Here is a 17350-nt window from a genome sequence, read left to right on the forward strand (position 1 = left end):
CGTGTGTCCAAACTTTTGACTGGTACAGTATATGTTCAAATCTACATCATTGTATAGTCACACAGCATGCGAAAATGCAACACACATGCAAACTTTCAAACCAGCACAGAAGAATAACATTAATTTGTTTCTTTAAAACGCTTATTTATAAGACAGATATAAAAGAGATCACCTTCTACCTAAAGTCTTTCCAATGTATTTATGAAAGTGTACATGAGATGATAAAAAGTCGAATTTTACAGGTAGAGGTGTGTCTATAGTAGGGGGCGGGCCCTCTGTGTCCTGCCTGCTGTAATACCACTGTTCTCCAGGAGGGCGGTGATGTCTCTCAGGTAGATTGGCGGTTGTACTCCTGGGGGGGATGCAGGCCGTCATAGTGGAACTCTCGCCACTGCTCGGTGCTCTCCCGTGTCCTCTCGTCTTGCTCTGATGTCAGAGGTAAGTTATGGGAGGGAATGAGGAGGGTAGACAGATCCAAGTTACTGGATCAATTCACTGATAAACATAGGCTACCTTCCTACTGCCATACTGTGCTCTGATTATACACCCAAACTAAAGAGGGACTGTTACAGGAGTAGAATACAAAATAACCTGTTATTGATTATGCTGTGTATTAAGGTATTATACAGTATATTATACACTGTGTAGAAAACATTAGGAACAGCCTCAATTCGTCGGGGCATGGACTCTACAAGGTGTTGAAAGTGTTCCATAGGGATGCTGGCCCATGTTGACTCCAATGCTTTCCACAGTTGTGTCAAATTGGCTGGATGTCCTTTGGGTGGTGGACCATTCTTAATACACATAGGAAACTGTTGAGCATGGAAAACCCAGCAGCGCTGCAGTTCTTGACACACTCAAACCGGTGCTCCTGGCACCTACTACCATCCCCCGTTCAAAGGCACTTAAATCATTTGTCTTGCCCATTCACCCTCTGAATGGCACACATACACAATCCATGTCTCAACTGTCTCAAGGCTTAAAAATCCTTCTTTAACCTGTCTCCCCCTTCATCTAAACCGATTGAAGTGGATTTAACAATAAGGGATCATAGCTTTCACCTGGATTCACCTGGTCAGTCTATGTCATGGTAGTTGCCATGTCGCCCTAGTAGCAGCCTAAGCAAAAAGTTTCTGTAAATATGTACATATTTAATTATTTTTGTGTTTTTAACTGTGTTTTTTTAATCAGCTGTTTTGTTTTTGAATACATTGAGTTTTATTGCATATTTCTGGTGGTTTTGATCCACAGATTTGCAGATGGACTGGCAAGTCAACTCTTTTTAATAGTTTTTGTTAGAATTATGCATCTGTACACTGTACCAGCTTTTTTGTTTCACCTGGCTGCTGGTTCCTGATCTTTTGAAAACATCAATTGAAGAGTCACCTGAAGCTTGAGAGGAATGGGAGATGTAGTAAAGGAATGCTGAGGCAGAGGGCTCGTAGTGAGGGCGACTGGCTACTACTCTGAACTGTGTGTGGTGAGCTTTCTGGCTGTCAAGGCATCACTCAAGTGGGTGGCATACATTAGGAAGGAGGAGAAGTCCAGTAGCTACACAAATAAATAATATGCCATTTGTACTATGATGACTTTGAAACTGCAAACCCACTTGGATCCAAGCGTGGTGTTCAATAATAATAATAATAATAATATGCCATTTAGCAGACGCTTTTATCCAAAGCGACTTACAGTCATGCGCGCATACATTTTTACGTATGGGTGGTCCCGGGAATCGAACCCACTACTCTGGCGTTACAAGCGCCATGCTCTACCAATTGAGCCTCAGAGGACCACGAATCAGGCTGGTTCCCAGAGCAACCCTCTCTTCTTCATCAACCATCTCGCTGAACACCTTCCTCTGATCAAGCCATGAACTGACCCTCTCTATCTTTGGAGGATGACTTGGCCTCTATTGGTTGACCTAACTATAGTTAGGCTACTCATGATGATGTATTGCTTTTTAGTTTTTGATGCACTTTGAGATTATGAAAAGCGCTATAGAAATGTAATAAATTATTATAATGGAAAGAACAGGTGTTCCTAATGTTTTGTACAAGGTCTATTATTATACCGTCTTGCTCCTCCTCAGCGTAGTTCTCAAACTTATTCCTCTGTTCCTCATGGTTCTCTCTCTTCCGCTCATCTGCAGCCAGCACCTGCCTCTGTTCAGCTATAGGGGAGGATCAAAATAAAAAGGAAGTAAATTAAATAGTTTCACCTGCGTCAAACTGCACCAACAACATTACGTAGGATTGGATCTCTGCAGAGTACAGGCAGACTCTGGGTTTGGGCCATGGAATCCTCTCCTAGTCCTGACCTCTGACCTTGTCGTCATTGTTGTTCCATGGGACAGGTCTTTGCCTGCATAACGACTCCCTTTGGAATTTTCTTTTGGGAATTCAGGTCAGTCAGGTAGTTGTAAATAACAACTAAATGGATAAGCAATAAGATTAACAGTTGAAATGGTAAAGCTTGCAGCGTTCCTTTGCAGGTCGGTGGTCAGGGAGTTGTGAAGTAATGACCCAGTGTGAATAAAACTAAAAAGGTGACCACCAATATCATCAACCAAGGGTTATTTTACATTTACATTTTAGCAGACGCTCTTATCCAGAGCAACTTACAGTTAGTGAGTGCATACATTTTTCGTACTGGCCCCCCGTGGGAATCGAACCCACAACTCTGGCGTTGCTAGCGCCATGCTCTACCAACTGAGCTACAGGAGGGTTATACATTTACATTTTAGTCATTTAGCAGACGCTCTTATCCAGAGCGACTTACAGTTAGTGAATACATATTTTTTTATACTGGCCCCCCATGGGAAACGAACCCACAACCCTGGCGTTGCAAACGCCATGCTCTATCAACTGAGCTACATCCCTGCTGGCCATTCCCTCCCCTACCCTGGACGACGCTGGGCCAATTGTGCGCCGCCCATGAGTCTCCCGGTCGCGGCCGGCTGCGACAGAGCCTGGATTCGAACCAGGATCTCTAGTGGCACAGTTAGCACTGCGATGCAGTGCCTTAGACCACTGCGCCACTCAGGAGTTATGTCAATCATCGGGATAATGCACTGTATGCAAGTCACTTATTTACACATCAAGATGATAATGTGACACACAGACAAAGACACTCTTTGCTAGTTTATTTTCTCACAGGGCAAATGAGTGATATGCTCCTTACTCCTGTCTTACAGTATTTGACCCACCCACTCACTTCTACATGGCATAACCTCAACACCTAAAACCCCAAAGTCAAACAGGTTCACCCATTTGAATACAGGTGAAAGGCACATTGATGTTGGACTTCTGGGACTTCTGGTCCCCACAAGGATAGGAAAACCAAAAACACAGACACACAATCAATCAATAAATCAATCAAATAAATGTATTAAGCCCTTTTTACATCAACATATGTGCTTAAACAGAAACCCAGCCTAAAACCCCAAACATCAAGAAATGCAGATGTACAGTCGTGGTCAAAAGTTTTGAGAATGACACAAGTATTGGTCTTCACAAAGTTCGCTGCTTCAGTGTTATGAGATATTTTTGTCAGATTTTACTATGGTATACTGAAGTAGAATTACAAGCATTCCATAAGTGTCAAATGATTTTATTAACAATTACATTAAGTTTATGCAAAGAGTCAATATTTGCAATGTTGACCCTTCTTTTTCAAGACCTCTGCAATCCGCCCTGGCATGCTGTCAATTAACTTCTGGGCCACATCCTGACTGATGGCAGCCCATTCTTGCATAATCAATGCTTGGAGTTTGTCAGAATTTGTGGGTTTTTGTTTGTCCACCCGCCTCTTGAGGATCGACCACAAGTTCTCAATGGGATTAAGGTCTGGGGAGTTTCCTGGCCATGGACCCAAAATGTCGATGTTTTGTTCCCCGAGCCACTTAGTTATCACTTTTGCCTTATGGCAAGGTGCTCCATTATGCTGGAAAAGGCATTGTTCGTCACCAAACTGTTCTTGGATGGTTGGGAGAAGTTGCTCTCGGAGGATGTGTTGGTACCATTCTTTATTCATGACTGTGTTCTTAGGCAAAATTGTGAGTGAGCCCACTCCCTTGGCTGAGAAGCAACCCCACACGAATGGTCTCAGGATGCTTTACATTTTAGTCATTTAGCAGACACTCTTATCCAGAGCGACTTACAGTTAGTGCATACATTATTTTTTACACTGGCCCCCCGTGGGAATTGAACCCACAACCAACTGAGCTACATCCCTGCCGGCCATTCCCTCCCCATACCCTGGACCAATTGTGCACTGCCCCATGGGTCTCCCGGTCGCAGCCAGCTACAACAGAGCCTGGATTTGAACCAGGATCTCTAGTGGCACAGCTAGCACTGCGTTGCAGTGCCTTAAACCACTGTGCCACTCGGGAGGATACTGTTGGCATGACACAGGACTGATGGTAGCGCTCACCTTGTCTTCTCCGGACAAGGTGTTTTCCAGATGCCCCAGACAATCGGAAAGGTGATTCATCAGAGAAAATGACTTCACCCCAGTCCTCAGCAGTCCAATCCCTGTACCTTTTACAGAATATCAGTCTGTCCCTGATATTTTTCCTGGAGAGAAGTGGCTTCTTTGCTGCCCTTCTTGACACCAGGCCATCCTCCAAAAGTCTTCGCCTCACTGTGCGTGCAGATGCACTCACACCTGCCTGCTGCCATTCCTGAGCAAGCTCTGCACTGGTGGTGCCCCGATCCCGCAGCTGAATCAACTTTAGGAGGCGGTCCTGGAGCTTGCTGGACTTTCTTGGGCGCCCTGACACCTTCTTCACTATAATTGAACCTCTCTCCTTGAAGTTCTTGATGATCCGATAAATGGTTGATTTAGGTGCAATCTTACTAGCAGCAATATCCTTGCCTGTGAAGCCCTTTTTGTGCAAAGCAATGATGACGGCACGTGTTTCCTTGCAGGTAACCATGGTTAGCAGAGGAATAACAATGATTTCAAGCACCACCCTCCTTCCAGTCTGTTATTCTAACTCAATCAGCATGACAGAGTGATCTCCAGCCTTGTCCTCGTCAACACTCTTGCCTGTGTTAACGAGAGAATCACTGACATGATGGCAGCTGGTCCTTTTGTGGCAGGGCTGAAATGCAGTGGAAATGTTTTTTGGGGATTAAGTTCATTTTCATGGCAAAGAGAGACTTTGCAATTAATTGCAATTCATCTGATCACTCTTCATGACATTCTGGAGTATATGCAAATTGCCATCATCAAAACTGAGGCAGCAGACTTTGTGAAAATTAGTATTTGTGTCATTCTCAAAACTTTTGACCACGACTGTACACACACACTATAGGTTTATCCACATTTTCTCCAGGTCTCATGTGACTTACTGTGGTTTAGTAGTGTCAACATGTGGCTGCGAAAGTGGCTTTAAAAAAGTAAACACATTTTTATCTCGCTCTGTCCGTCTCTTTTCTCTCTGACCCCCTCCCTCCACTGTGTGTTGGCACATTCCACACTCAACTTCTAACTGCTCTCTCTCTCCATATCCAGACTGAATACAAACCACTCCATCTCACTCTCTCTTTCTCTCTTTTTCTTCTCTATCTCTAACTTCTTTCAGCTAACAGTTTATGTATTATGTAACTCGCTTCTCAGCGGCTCTCTTTCTCTCTTTCTCCAGCTAAACTCTCACCTGGCCGTCAACTGAGTAGTTAAAGAAAACAATCAAACATCTCACTTATGGGAACTTTCACAAGGTCTCCTCTCGTGTCCTAGTGGTTAGAGTGTTGGGATAGTAACCTGAAAGGTTGCTTGTTCAAATCCCTGAGCTGGAAAGGTGTACAAATCTGCCATTCTGCCTTTGAACAAGGCAGTTAACCCCCACAACAACTCTTCCCCTGACCCTGATGATGTCGATTAAGGAAACTCCCGCACCTCTCTGATTCAGAGGGGTTGGGTTAAATGTGGAAGACACATTTCAGTTGAATTCATTCAGTTTTGTAACTGACTAAGTATCACCTTTCCCTGCATAATACATGTACTTTTCTCAGAAGTGAAATGAAAGTAGAGATTTTTGTCTACTCCTCAGTTTTAGCTGAGTAGGATAAAAGGAGGAGAGAAGCTAAATGCTCCATGGTACCCTGTGGCTCCTGCGGCAGCCTCCAATATGCTACCGTTTATAGCTGGGTCATGTTCAGTGGGGAGAAAACGTTTGAAACAGGGAGGTACCATACCTAAACTTGTCCAATGAGAACACTTGGTTTGGTTTTCTGTTGCAAAACATTTTAGTGTTTTGTAGTGTGCCCTACTGAACAAAACTCTGGTCTGAGGCGGTCTGGCAAGGGTATAGCACCTGAGGTGTCCAGGGCTATAGGTTTTGCAGCTTCCAGTTGTCAGCCAGCCTTTCCACAGTAAAAACACTATTCTCCATCTCAGTACAGCCATAACAGTATTCAATCTGTATTCACTCAGTGTCATAACATTACCTATTCAGCTGAATCATTTGACATTTTTGTCATTTAGCAGACGCTCTTATCCAGAGCAACTTACAGTAGTGAGTGCATACATTTTCATATTTGTTCGTACTGGTCCCACATGGGAATCGAACCACAGTGGTGTTGCTCTACCAACTGAGCCACACGGGACCGAATCATTACAAATACAGATAAAACACTGGGACTTCAGCCATTGCTGTATTCAATTGCAGCAATGTAAACTCCATCCACAGTAGAAGGCAGCTATATAAACTCCATCCAGTAATATACTCTGGCATAGTGCAGTAGTAGACCACCTCTGTAACCAAAACATTCAGCTGACCTTAAAAAGCATTGATCAATCTAGAGATGTGTGGGACCAAACCATCCATCTAGGCTAGACACACAAGCTATGCTTCGTTCAGGCATCCACAGACAGAGGCACGCAACACCACACCATCCACTGCCAGTTCACCACTGACCATTGGTGAAAAACAACCCCAGAAACATCCAAGCAACATAAAGGAGATCCTAAAAGAGATCCAAACAAAGAGACATAGAAAGCTTCATTCACCGTCGATTTCGTCCTGAGACTTCGCAGCTCTTCTGCTGCGGCGTCTGAAGAAGTTTGCTGCATCGGCCTCGGGCATGAAGATCTCCCTCAGTGGACCTGAGAAGAAAAGATAAAGAGAAGACTTTGAGTTGAGAGCCGTTGTGTTGGTATGCAGAGGGTGGTGAGTTCGCTCCCAGATCGGGGAAAACAAAGACAACAAAACGTTTCCATTATGTTACAATCGCATAAGAGATGAGAGGAGGGTAGATTTAGCAGCAAGCAAAAAAAGAGTGCGTTCAGTAAGGTTTGAAGTCCCAGCCCGCACCAAGCAATTAGGTTGTATATGCTGCAGAAGACGAAGAGGGTTCAGTGAAGGTCGTGCTTCTCACCTCTCGGGTCGGTTGCCTTGGTAATGCCCTTATCATCGGGGACAGCTGCACTGTCTACCTCCTGAGACACTGCAGTGGTTCAGAGGTACATGATGATAGAACAAAACATCAGATCAGCGTTGAGCTCTCTATCACAATGTTCCCATACCACTATCACTAGTAACAGAGTCACTCTGCCCTCAGAATACTCTCAAAGTTTCTCTAGCGATATCACAGAAAATATGACTTGCACCATCCTCCTCAAGTATTCATTCACACCCCGTAAATATATATTATTCCCTGACAATACAGTCCCCCTGCAGGCAGACTCACTCACAGGACAGTGACAGGAGCACAGCGACAAGCGCAAGGAAGGTTGTATGCGTCCAGGACATCTTGAGAGCTGTGTCTGAGCCGTTCAGGGATAGGAGAGTGGTGAGTGAGGTGAGAGAGAAAGAGTGAGAGAGAGAGAGAGCGAGAGAGAAGAAGGAGGCGAGTAAGAGAGAAAGAGAGAAAGAGAGAGAGAGAGATGGAGAGAGAGAAAGAGAGGTAAAAAGAGAAACGTACGTGAGAGCAGATGGCACCCAGGAGGGGGGGGTCTGGGGGAAGATCAGCTAGATGGAATTTCGGAGGCTTTGACAAACCGTTGGTCAGGGAGGGGAAGAGAGGATCCATGGGGATATTCATGGGGACCATAGAAGCAACGCCACAAAAACATTAACAAGGTTTTCTCACATAAGCCACATAATTTCAGTTTTTCAAGTACTTAAACAGTTTGATCTGAAAACCCTCAAAAGTAATATACCCCCGACCCCTAACCTTTGGAGCTGGACTTACACAATATATGGTAATGGTCCTGTCACGACTCCCTCCGAAGCTGACACCTCTCCTTGTTCGGGCAGGCTTTGGCGTTCGTCGTCACCGGCCCTCTAGCCACTGCCGCTCCTCATTTCATAATTCCATTGGTTTTGTCTTGTTCATTACACACACCTGGTTCATATCCCCTCATCAGTACCTGTATAAGTGTTCCCTCTGCCCCCTTGTCTTTGTGTGTGATTGATTATTGTGAGGATAGTGAACCTCGGTGGAGCTCCTTGTATTTTGTATCATTAGAGATTTCAATCTGCAATGAAGGGAAGGACTCAATGAGAGGTCATTCATGCCACAAGTATTACATTGCATTATTACAGCTTCATAATGTATACCTGCAGTAAAGTCTTACCCGAGGTTGTGCTGTAAATCATTCCACTCAACGTAATGCTCCATAACATCTTTAAGGGAGAGCTGTAAAGCTTTGATTGGGTTTGACATTGACAAATGTGTTCTTTTGTCATTAATGCCATGTGTGGAGACTCGTTGCTGAGCAGGACTCCAGGATACAGCTGTACACCAGAGACTTACCGACAGTTACAGTATATGTTTAATGTTTACACCTATCAGACAGGAAAGCAATGGATGACTTGCAACTACTACAACACTGCAATTCCCAATCCTGGAAAGCAATGACAGAACTGATTTTGAGAGCACCGACTTGCCTGTGTTGCCTCTCTCCATACAGACGGAACTGAACACACACACCCATATGTAAACAATAGCTGGAACGACCGAGCGAACAGACGCGAACTGGCTGAGTCAATTCAGTGGCTAGCTTTGCACTTGGCTAGCTAACAGTAGCTGCTAGGGGTAAGTCATAACCTACACTTGTGTTTTTTTTTTTTTACATATTGATAGCCCGAGTCGTTCAAGGAATTCGGGACATGGGTGACTAGTTAACGTTAGTTTGGCTCTCTCTGTGTGTTCGTGCCGTGAAAGGAGGGGTTCTTCTTTGTCTGAAGGCAATGGCTAGCTAGTTTGCTAACTATTCTAGCTAACTAACTGGCTGAATAAGTTGACGACGGACTCGCTCAAGCTGTCGGGACTAACCCACAACGTTAGACACGGACACGAACGATCTGCTTGCGTGTTGATACACTGGTGGTTTGTTGTGGCCAAGTATTGGCGCTAAACCGTGTTGTTGGAGACCGGCATGCTAGCTGGCTGTGGCGTCTTATGACGAGGTGCCCGGAGGTTTTTCACGGAATAATACTGCACCTAGTTAGCTAGCTGAATAAACTAAGTTAGTCTATTCCTAGAAAACATTGAACCGCTGTAGTTTACAACAATTATAGTTTCTGAGGTGGAAGTTGGGAGAGTTATATTTGGGAGTTGTGGTGAGGGAGGCCCCGCTCTCTCCTTTCCCAGATGTTTAGTTCATTTCATTCCGATCTACTCTGCATTATTGTAGCCATCTGCTGCAGCCTGTCAACTATGCCTCTGCCTATCCCTGTTCTCTCCTCTCCGCACAGGCTACACAAACGCCTCACACCGTGTGGCTGCTGCCTCTCTAACCTGGTGGTCCCTGCACGCACGACCCACGTGGAGTTCCAGGTCTCAGGCAGCCTCTGGAACTGCCGTTCTGCTGCCAACAAGGCAGAGTTCATCTCAGCCTATGCTACCCTCCAGTCCCTCGACTTCTTGGCGCTGACGGAAACATGGATTACCACTGAAAACACTGCTACTCCTGCTGCTCTCTCCTCGTCTGACGTTGTGTTAGAGAATTTGACAGTACGTCCAACCGGCCTCACAAACGCAGACCACGTGTAACCCACCAGCCCATGACCTCCACATCCGGCTTCTTCACCTGCGGGATCATCTGAGACCAGCCACCCGGACAGCTGATGAAACTGTGGGTTTGCACAACCGAAGAATTTCAGCACAAACTGTCAGAGACCATCTCATGGAAGCTCATCTGTGTGCTCGTCGTCCTCACCAGGGTCTTGACCTGACTGCAGTTCGGCGTCGTAACCGACTTCAGTGGGCAAATGCTCACCTTCAATGGCCACTAGCACTCTGGAGAAGTGTGCTCTTCACGGATGAATCCCGGTTTCAACTGTACCGGCAGATGGCAGGCGCGTGTATGGCGCCTTGTGGGCGAGCGGTTTGCTGATGTCACCGTTGCAAACAGAGTGCCCCATGGTGGCGGTGGGGTTATGGTATGGGCAGGCATAAGCTACGGACAATGAACACATGTGCATTTTATTGATGGCCTATGCTACCCTCCAGTCCCTCGACTTCTTGGCGCTGACGGAAACATGGATTACCACTGAAAACACTGCTACTCCTGCTGCTCTCTCCTCGTCTGTCCATGTGTTCTCGCATACCCCGAGAGCATCTGGTCAGCGGGGTGGTGGCACAGGAATCCTCATCTCTCCCAAGTGGATATTCTAAATTTTTCCCCTGACCCATCTGTCTATCTCCTCATTTGAATTCCATGCTGTCACAGTCACTAGCCCATTTAAGCTTAATATCCTTGTCATCTATCGCCCTCCAGGTTCCCTTGGAGAGTTCATCAATGAGCTTGACGCCTTGATAAGTTCCTTTCCTGAGGATGGCTCACCCCTCACAGTTCTGGGGGATTTCAACCTCCCTACGTCTACATTTGACTCATTTCTCTCTGCCTCCTTCTTTCCACTCCTCTCCTCTTTTGACCTCACCCTCTCACCGTCCCCCCCTACTCACAAGGCAGGCAATACGCTTGACCTCATCTTTACTAGATGCTGTTGTTCTACTAATCTCACTGCAACTCCCCTCCAAGTCTCCGACCACTACTTTGTATCCTTTTCTCTCTCCCTCTCCTCCAACACTACTCACTCTGCCCCTACACAGATGGTAATGCGCCGTCGCAACCTTCGCTCTCTCTCTCCCGCTACTCTCTCCTCTTCCATCCTATCATCTCTTCCCTCTGCTCAATCCTTCTCCCTCCAATCTCCTGATTCTGCCTCCTCAACCCTCCTCTCCTCCCTTTCTGCATCCTTTGACTCTCTATGTCCCCTATCCTCCCGGCCGGCTCGGTCCTCCCCCTCCAGCTCCGTGGCTTGATGACTCATTGCGAGCTCACAGAACAGAGCTCCGGGCAGCTGAGCGGAAATGGAAGAAAACTAGACTCCCTGCGGACCTGGCATCTTTTCACTCCCTCCTCTCTACATTTTCTTCATCTGTTTCTGCTGCTAAGGCCACTTTCTACCACTCTAAATTCCAAGCATCTGCCTCTAACCCTAGGAAGCTCTTTGCCACATTCTCCTCCCTGCTGAATCCTCCCCCCCCTTCTCCCTCTCTGTGGATGACTTCGTCAACCATTTTGAAAAGAAGTTTGACGACATCCGATCCTCGTTTGTTAAGTCAAATGACACTGCTGGTCCTGCTCACACTGCCCTACCCTATGCTTTGACTTCTTTCTCCCCTCTCTCTCCAGATAAAATCTTGCGACTTGTGACTGCAGGCCGCCCAACAACCTGCCCGCTTGACCCTATCCCCTCCTCTCTTCTCCAGACCATCTCCGGTGACCTTCTCCCTTACCTCACCTCACTGATCAACTCATCCTTGACCACTGGCTATGTCCCTTCCGTCTTCAAGAGAGCGAGAGTTGCACCCCTTCTCAAAAAACCAACACTCGATCCCTCTGATGTCAACAACTACAGACCAGTATCCCTTCTTTATTTTCTCTCCAAAACTATTGAGCGTGCCGTCTTTAGCCAACTCTCTTGCTATCTCTCTCAGAATGACCTTCTTGATCCAAACCAGTCAGGTTTCAAGACTGGTCATTCAACTGAGACTGCTCCTCTCTGTGTCACGGAGGCTCTCCGCACTGCTAAAGCTAACTCTCTCTCCTCTGCTCTTGTCCTTCTAGACCTGTCTGCTGCCTTTGATACTGTGAACCATCAGATCCTCCTCTCCACCCTCTCCGAGCTGGGCATCTCCGGCGCGGCTCACTCTTGGATTGCGTCCTACCTGACCGGTCGCTCCTACCAAGTGGCGTGGCGAGAATCTGTCTCCGCACCACGTGCTCTCACCACTGGTGTCCCCCAGGGCTCAGTTCTAGGCCCTCTCCTATTCTCGCTATACACCAAGTCACTTGGCTCTGTCATATCCTCACATGGCCTCTCCTATCATTGCTACGCTGACGACACACAACTAATCTTCTCCTTTCCCCCTTCTGATAACCAGGTGGCGAATCGCATCTCTGCATGTCTGGCAGACATATCAGTATGGATGACGGATCACCACCTCAAGCTGAACCTTGGCAAGACGGAGCTGCTCTTCCTCCCGGGGAAGGACTGCCTGTTCCATGATCTCGCCATTACGGTTGACAACTCCGTTGTGTCCTCCTCCCAGAGTGCGAAGAGCCTTGGCGTGACCCTGGACAACACCCTGTCGTTCTCCGCTAACATCAAGGCGGTGACCCGATCCTGTAGGTTCATGCTCTACAACATTCGGAGAGTACGACCCTGCCTTACACAGGAAGCGGCGCAGGTCCTAATCCAGGCACTTGTCATCTCCCGTCTGGATTACTGCAACTCGCTGTTGGCTGGGCTCCCTGCCTGTGCCATTAAACCCCTACAACTCATCCAGAATGCCGCAGCCCGTCTGGTGTTCAACCTTCCCAAGTTCTCTCACGTCACCCCGCTCCTCCGCACACTCCACTGGCTTCCAGTTGAAGTTCGCATCTGCTACAAGACCATGGTGCTTGCCTACGGAGCTGTGAGGGGAACGGCACCTCCGTACCTTCAGGCTCTGATCAGTCCCTACACCCAAACGAGGGCACTGCGTTCATCCACCTCTGGCCTGCTGGCTCCCCTACCTCTGCGGAAGCATAGTTCCCGCTCAGCCCAGCCAATGGTGGAACAAGCTCCCTCACGACGCCAGGACAGCGGAGTCACTCACCACCTTCCGGAGACATTTGAAACCCCACCTCTTTAAGGAATACCTGGGATAGGATAAAGTAATCCTTCTACCCCCCTCCCCTTACTCCAACCCACCCCCACAAAAAAAAAAAAAACTTTTAAAAAATGGTAAAGTGGTTATCCCACTGGCTATAAGGTGAATGCACCTATTTGTAAGTCGCTCTGGATAAGAGCGTCTGCTAAATGACGTAAATGTAAATGTAAATGTAATGTAAATATGTACAGTACATATCTACCTCAATTACCTCGTACCCCTGCACATCGACTTGGTACTGGTGCCCCATGTATATAGCCAAGTTATCGTTACTCATTGTCATTGCTGCTACAGTTTTAGTTAGCATACTACAAAAATTCCCATAAAAAATGTGTCTGTTTAAATTAGAGATATCTGGATTTTTGCATGGGCTGTGTCTCAATCTGCCGATGTCGGTACCGCCGAGCTGCCAACTTCTGTCTGTAGCGTCCGAACAGTTTGGGCTACTCACCAAGACTCTCACGATCACGTACTGTACATGTCGGTTGTTTTGCTCTCGGACGCTCACAAGACTCGTCTGAAGGTAGTCCGATACCAGTTTAAAAAATGGAAGTACAGTATATCCTGTATGGAAGTAGTTTAGTGCCTTAAAAAAGGGGTTAAATACAGGTATGTGTAAAAATATTTATAGATAATTTCCTGATCTTTCTTAGATCTCTCAGATATAGGACAGACACTTCAAAACAAACTTCCTTTAGAGTTTTTTTTTACTATCTGTTTTTCCATGTATGAATCTGTTATTCAATGCATTTCTATGGACCAATGGCAGTAAGGCCAAATTCAATGTTTAATAATTGTTTTTAAATATATTTTTTGGGGATACCTAAAGTGGTCCTAAAATTCCAAATCAAATAGCTACACTGAACAAAAATATAAACGCAACATGTAAAGTGTTGGTCTCATGTTTCATGAACTAAAATAAAAGATCCCAGAAATGTTCCATACGCACAAAAAGCTTTTTTCTCTCAAATGTTGTGCACAAATGTGTTTACATCCCTGTTAGTGAGCATTTCTCCTTCGCCAAGATAATCCATCCACCTGACCAGTGTGGCATGTCAAGAAGCTGATTAAACAGCATGATCATTACACAGGTGAACCTGTGTTGGGGACAATAAAAGGCCACTCTAAAATGTGCAGTTTTGTCACACAATGCCACAGATGTCTCAAATTTTGAAGGAGCGTGCAATTGGCATTGTGACTGCAGGAATGTCTACCAGAGATGTTGCCAGAGAATTGATTGTTAATTTCTCTACCATAAGCCATTTCTCTACCATAAAACGTTGTGTTAGAGAATTTGACAGTACGTCCAACCGGCCTCACAAACGCAGACCACGTGTAACCCACCAGCCCATGACCTCCACATCCGGCTTCTTCACCTGCGGGATCATCTGAGACCAGCCACCCGGACAGCTGATGAAACTGTGGGTTTGCACAACCGAAGAATTTCAGCACAAACTGTCAGAGACCATCTCAAGGAAGCTCATCTGTGTGCTCGTCGTCCTCACCAGGGTCTTGACCTGACTGCAGTTCGGCGTCGTAACCGACTTCAGTGGGCAAATGCTCACCTTCAATGGCCACTAGCACTCTGGAGAAGTGTGCTCTTCACGGATGAATCCCGGTTTCAACTGTACCGGCAGATGGCAGGCGCGTGTATGGCGCCTTGTGGGCGAGCGGTTTGCTGATGTCACCGTTGCAAACAGAGTGCCCCATGGTGGCGGTGGGGTTATGGTATGGGCAGGCATAAGCTACGGACAATGAACACAATTGCATTTTATTGATGGCAATTTGAATGCACAGAGATACCGTGACGAGATCCTGAGGCCCATTGTCGTGCCATTCATCCGCCGCCATCACCTCATGTTTCATCATGATAATGCACGGCCCCATAATGCAAGGATCTGTACACAATTCCTGGAAGCTGAACATGTCCCAGTTCATCCATGGCACATTGAGCTTGTTTGGGATGCTCTGGATCGACGTGTACGACAACGTGTTTAAGTTCCCGACAATATCCAGCAACTTCGCACTGCCATTGAAGAGGAGTGGGACAACATCCCAGAGGCCACAATCAACTCTATGCAAAGGAGATGTGTCATGCTGCATGAGGCAAATGGGGGTCATACCAGATACTGTCTGGTTTTCTGATCCTTGCCCAAACATTTGTTTTTAAAGTATCTGTGACCAACAGATGCATAATCTGTATTTATTTCCCAGTCATGTAAAATCCATAGATTAGGGCCTAATTTATTTATTTCAATTGATTGTTTTCCTTATATGAACTGTAACTCAGTAAAATCTTTGAAATTGTTGCATGTTGTGTTTATATATTTGTTCAACAAAGAACCTTTGAGATTGAGAAAGGTTCTTAATAGAAACATTCTCCATAAAGGTTCTATAAAGAACTATCAAAAAGGATTCTATAGGTCGTTATCAATAAAACGTCACAATAAGGTGCAGAGCGTTTGATTTGGCTGCTGGGGGGCAAGAAGACCCCCAGCTCCGCTAAAACCATTGACAACAACTATGTGAGATCGTTAAATACAGATCATTCTAAAAGTATTCAGACTCCTTGACTTTTTCCACATTTTGTTACATTACAGCCTTATTCTAAAATTGATTAAATTGTTTTTTCCCTCATTAATCTACACACAATACCCAATTTTTTTGCAATATCACATTTACATAAGTATTCAGACCCTTTACTCAGTACTTTGTTGAAGCACCTTTGGCAGCGATTACAGCCTCAAGTCTTTTTGGGTATGACGCTACAAGCTTGGCACACCTGTATTTGGGGAGTTTCTCCCATTCTTTTCTGCAGATCCTCTCAAGCTCTGTCAGGTTGGATGGGGAGCGTTGCTGCACAGCTATTTTCAGGTCTCTCCAGAGATGTTCGGTCGGGTTCAAGTCCGAGCTCTGGCTGGGCCACTCAAGGACATTCAGAGACTTGTCCCGAAGCCACTCCTACGTTATCTTGGCTGTGTGCTTAGGGTCGTTGTCCTGTTGGAGGGTGAACCTTCGCTCCAGTTTGAGATCCTGAGCGCTCTGGGGTTTCATCAGACCAGATAATTTTGTTTCTCATGGTCTGAGAGTCTTTAGGTGCCTTTTGGCAAACTCCAAGCGGGCTGTCATGTGCCTTTTACTGAGGAGTGGCTTCTGTCTGGCCACTCTGCCATAAAGACCTGATTGGTGGAGTGCTGCAGAGATGGTTGTCCTTCTGGAAGGTTGTCCCATCTCTACAGAGGAACTCTGGAGCTCTGTCAGAGTGACCATTGGGTTCTTGGTCACCTCCTAACCAAAGCCCTTCTCCCCCGATTGCTCAGTTTGGCCGGGCGGACAGCTCTAGGAAGAGTCTTTCGTGGTTCCAAACTTCTTCCATTTAAGAATGATGGAGGCCACTGTGTTTTTGGGGACCTTCAATGCTGCAGAAATGTTTTGGTACGCTTTCCCAGATCTGTGCCTCGACACAATCCTGTCTCTGATAATTCCTTTGACCTCATTGCTTGGTTTTTGCTCTGACATGCACTGTTAACTGTGGGACCTCATATAGACAGGTGTGTGCCTTTCCAAATCATGTCCAATCAATTTAATTTACCACAGGCTGACTCCAATCCAGTTGTAGAAACAACTCAAGGATGATCAATGGAAACAGGATGCACCCGAGCTCAATTTTGAGTCTCATAGCAAAGGGTCTGAATACTTATGTAAATAGGGTATTTCTGTTTTTAAATTTTTTATATTTGCAAAATATTCTAAAAACCTGTTTTCGCTTTGTCATTATGGGGTATTGTGTGTAGATGTTTTATTGAATACATTTTAGAATAAGGCTGTAAATGTAACAAAATGTGCAAAAAGACAAGGTGTTGGAATACTTTCCGAATGCACTGTAAATGTTAACTATTTGGTTATAATATCATCACCTCTTGAAGAGTCAGAACTACAAATGTCTGGTTATTGTATGCAAAATAATTGCACACATTTAGCTCTATCCGAGTTATATAGGAACTAACTGCATGCTTTTCATGATCATTAAACATCAATTTAGCATTTATTTTCAGATAAGTGACGGTAGCCTATCCATTTGGCATATGGCATGTAGCTAGCTAAACAAACAGTATGTCATTTAGCTTTTGAAAAGAGTTTGACATTGGCAAGTCCTCATCAAGGTATAGTTTTCA

General features: G+C 45.8%; 1 protein-coding gene and 1 non-coding gene across 2 annotated transcripts; both read right to left on the reverse strand.

The window, feature by feature from the left end:
* ucmab (upper zone of growth plate and cartilage matrix associated b) lies at window positions 1-7775 on the reverse strand. The gene is made up of 5 exons (XM_041891132.2): window positions 7699-7775; window positions 7383-7451; window positions 7015-7110; window positions 2072-2170; window positions 1-426 (listed from the first exon to the last, which is right to left on the reverse strand). The coding sequence occupies exons 1-5, from the start codon at window positions 7754-7756 to the stop codon at window positions 329-331; spliced, it is 420 nt and encodes a 139-aa protein (XP_041747066.2). The 5' UTR covers window positions 7757-7775; the 3' UTR covers window positions 1-328.
* trnaa-agc lies at window positions 2651-2725 on the reverse strand. Its single transcript has one exon. It is a non-coding gene; the product is annotated as a tRNA-Ala (tRNA).
* Window positions 7776-17350: the final 9575 nt, after the last annotated feature.

Source organism: Coregonus clupeaformis, chromosome 11 (genome assembly GCF_020615455.1).
Source record: "Coregonus clupeaformis isolate EN_2021a chromosome 11, ASM2061545v1, whole genome shotgun sequence".
NCBI lineage: Eukaryota > Metazoa > Chordata > Actinopteri > Salmoniformes > Salmonidae > Coregonus > Coregonus clupeaformis.

Excerpts from the sequence above, each read along its gene's own strand:
- ucmab (XM_041891132.2), bottom strand. The coding sequence starts at position 7,756 with ATGTCCTGGACGCATACAACCTTCCTTGCGCTTGTCGCTGTGCTCCTG. Across the intron at positions 7,452-7,698 it reads TGTGCTCCTGTCACTGTCCT|TGTCTCAGGAGGTAGACAGT; the intron begins GTGAGTGAGTCT and ends GAACCACTGCAG. Across the intron at positions 2,171-7,014 it reads GTCTCAGGACGAAATCGACG|CTGAACAGAGGCAGGTGCTG; the intron begins GTGAATGAAGCT and ends CCTCCCCTATAG.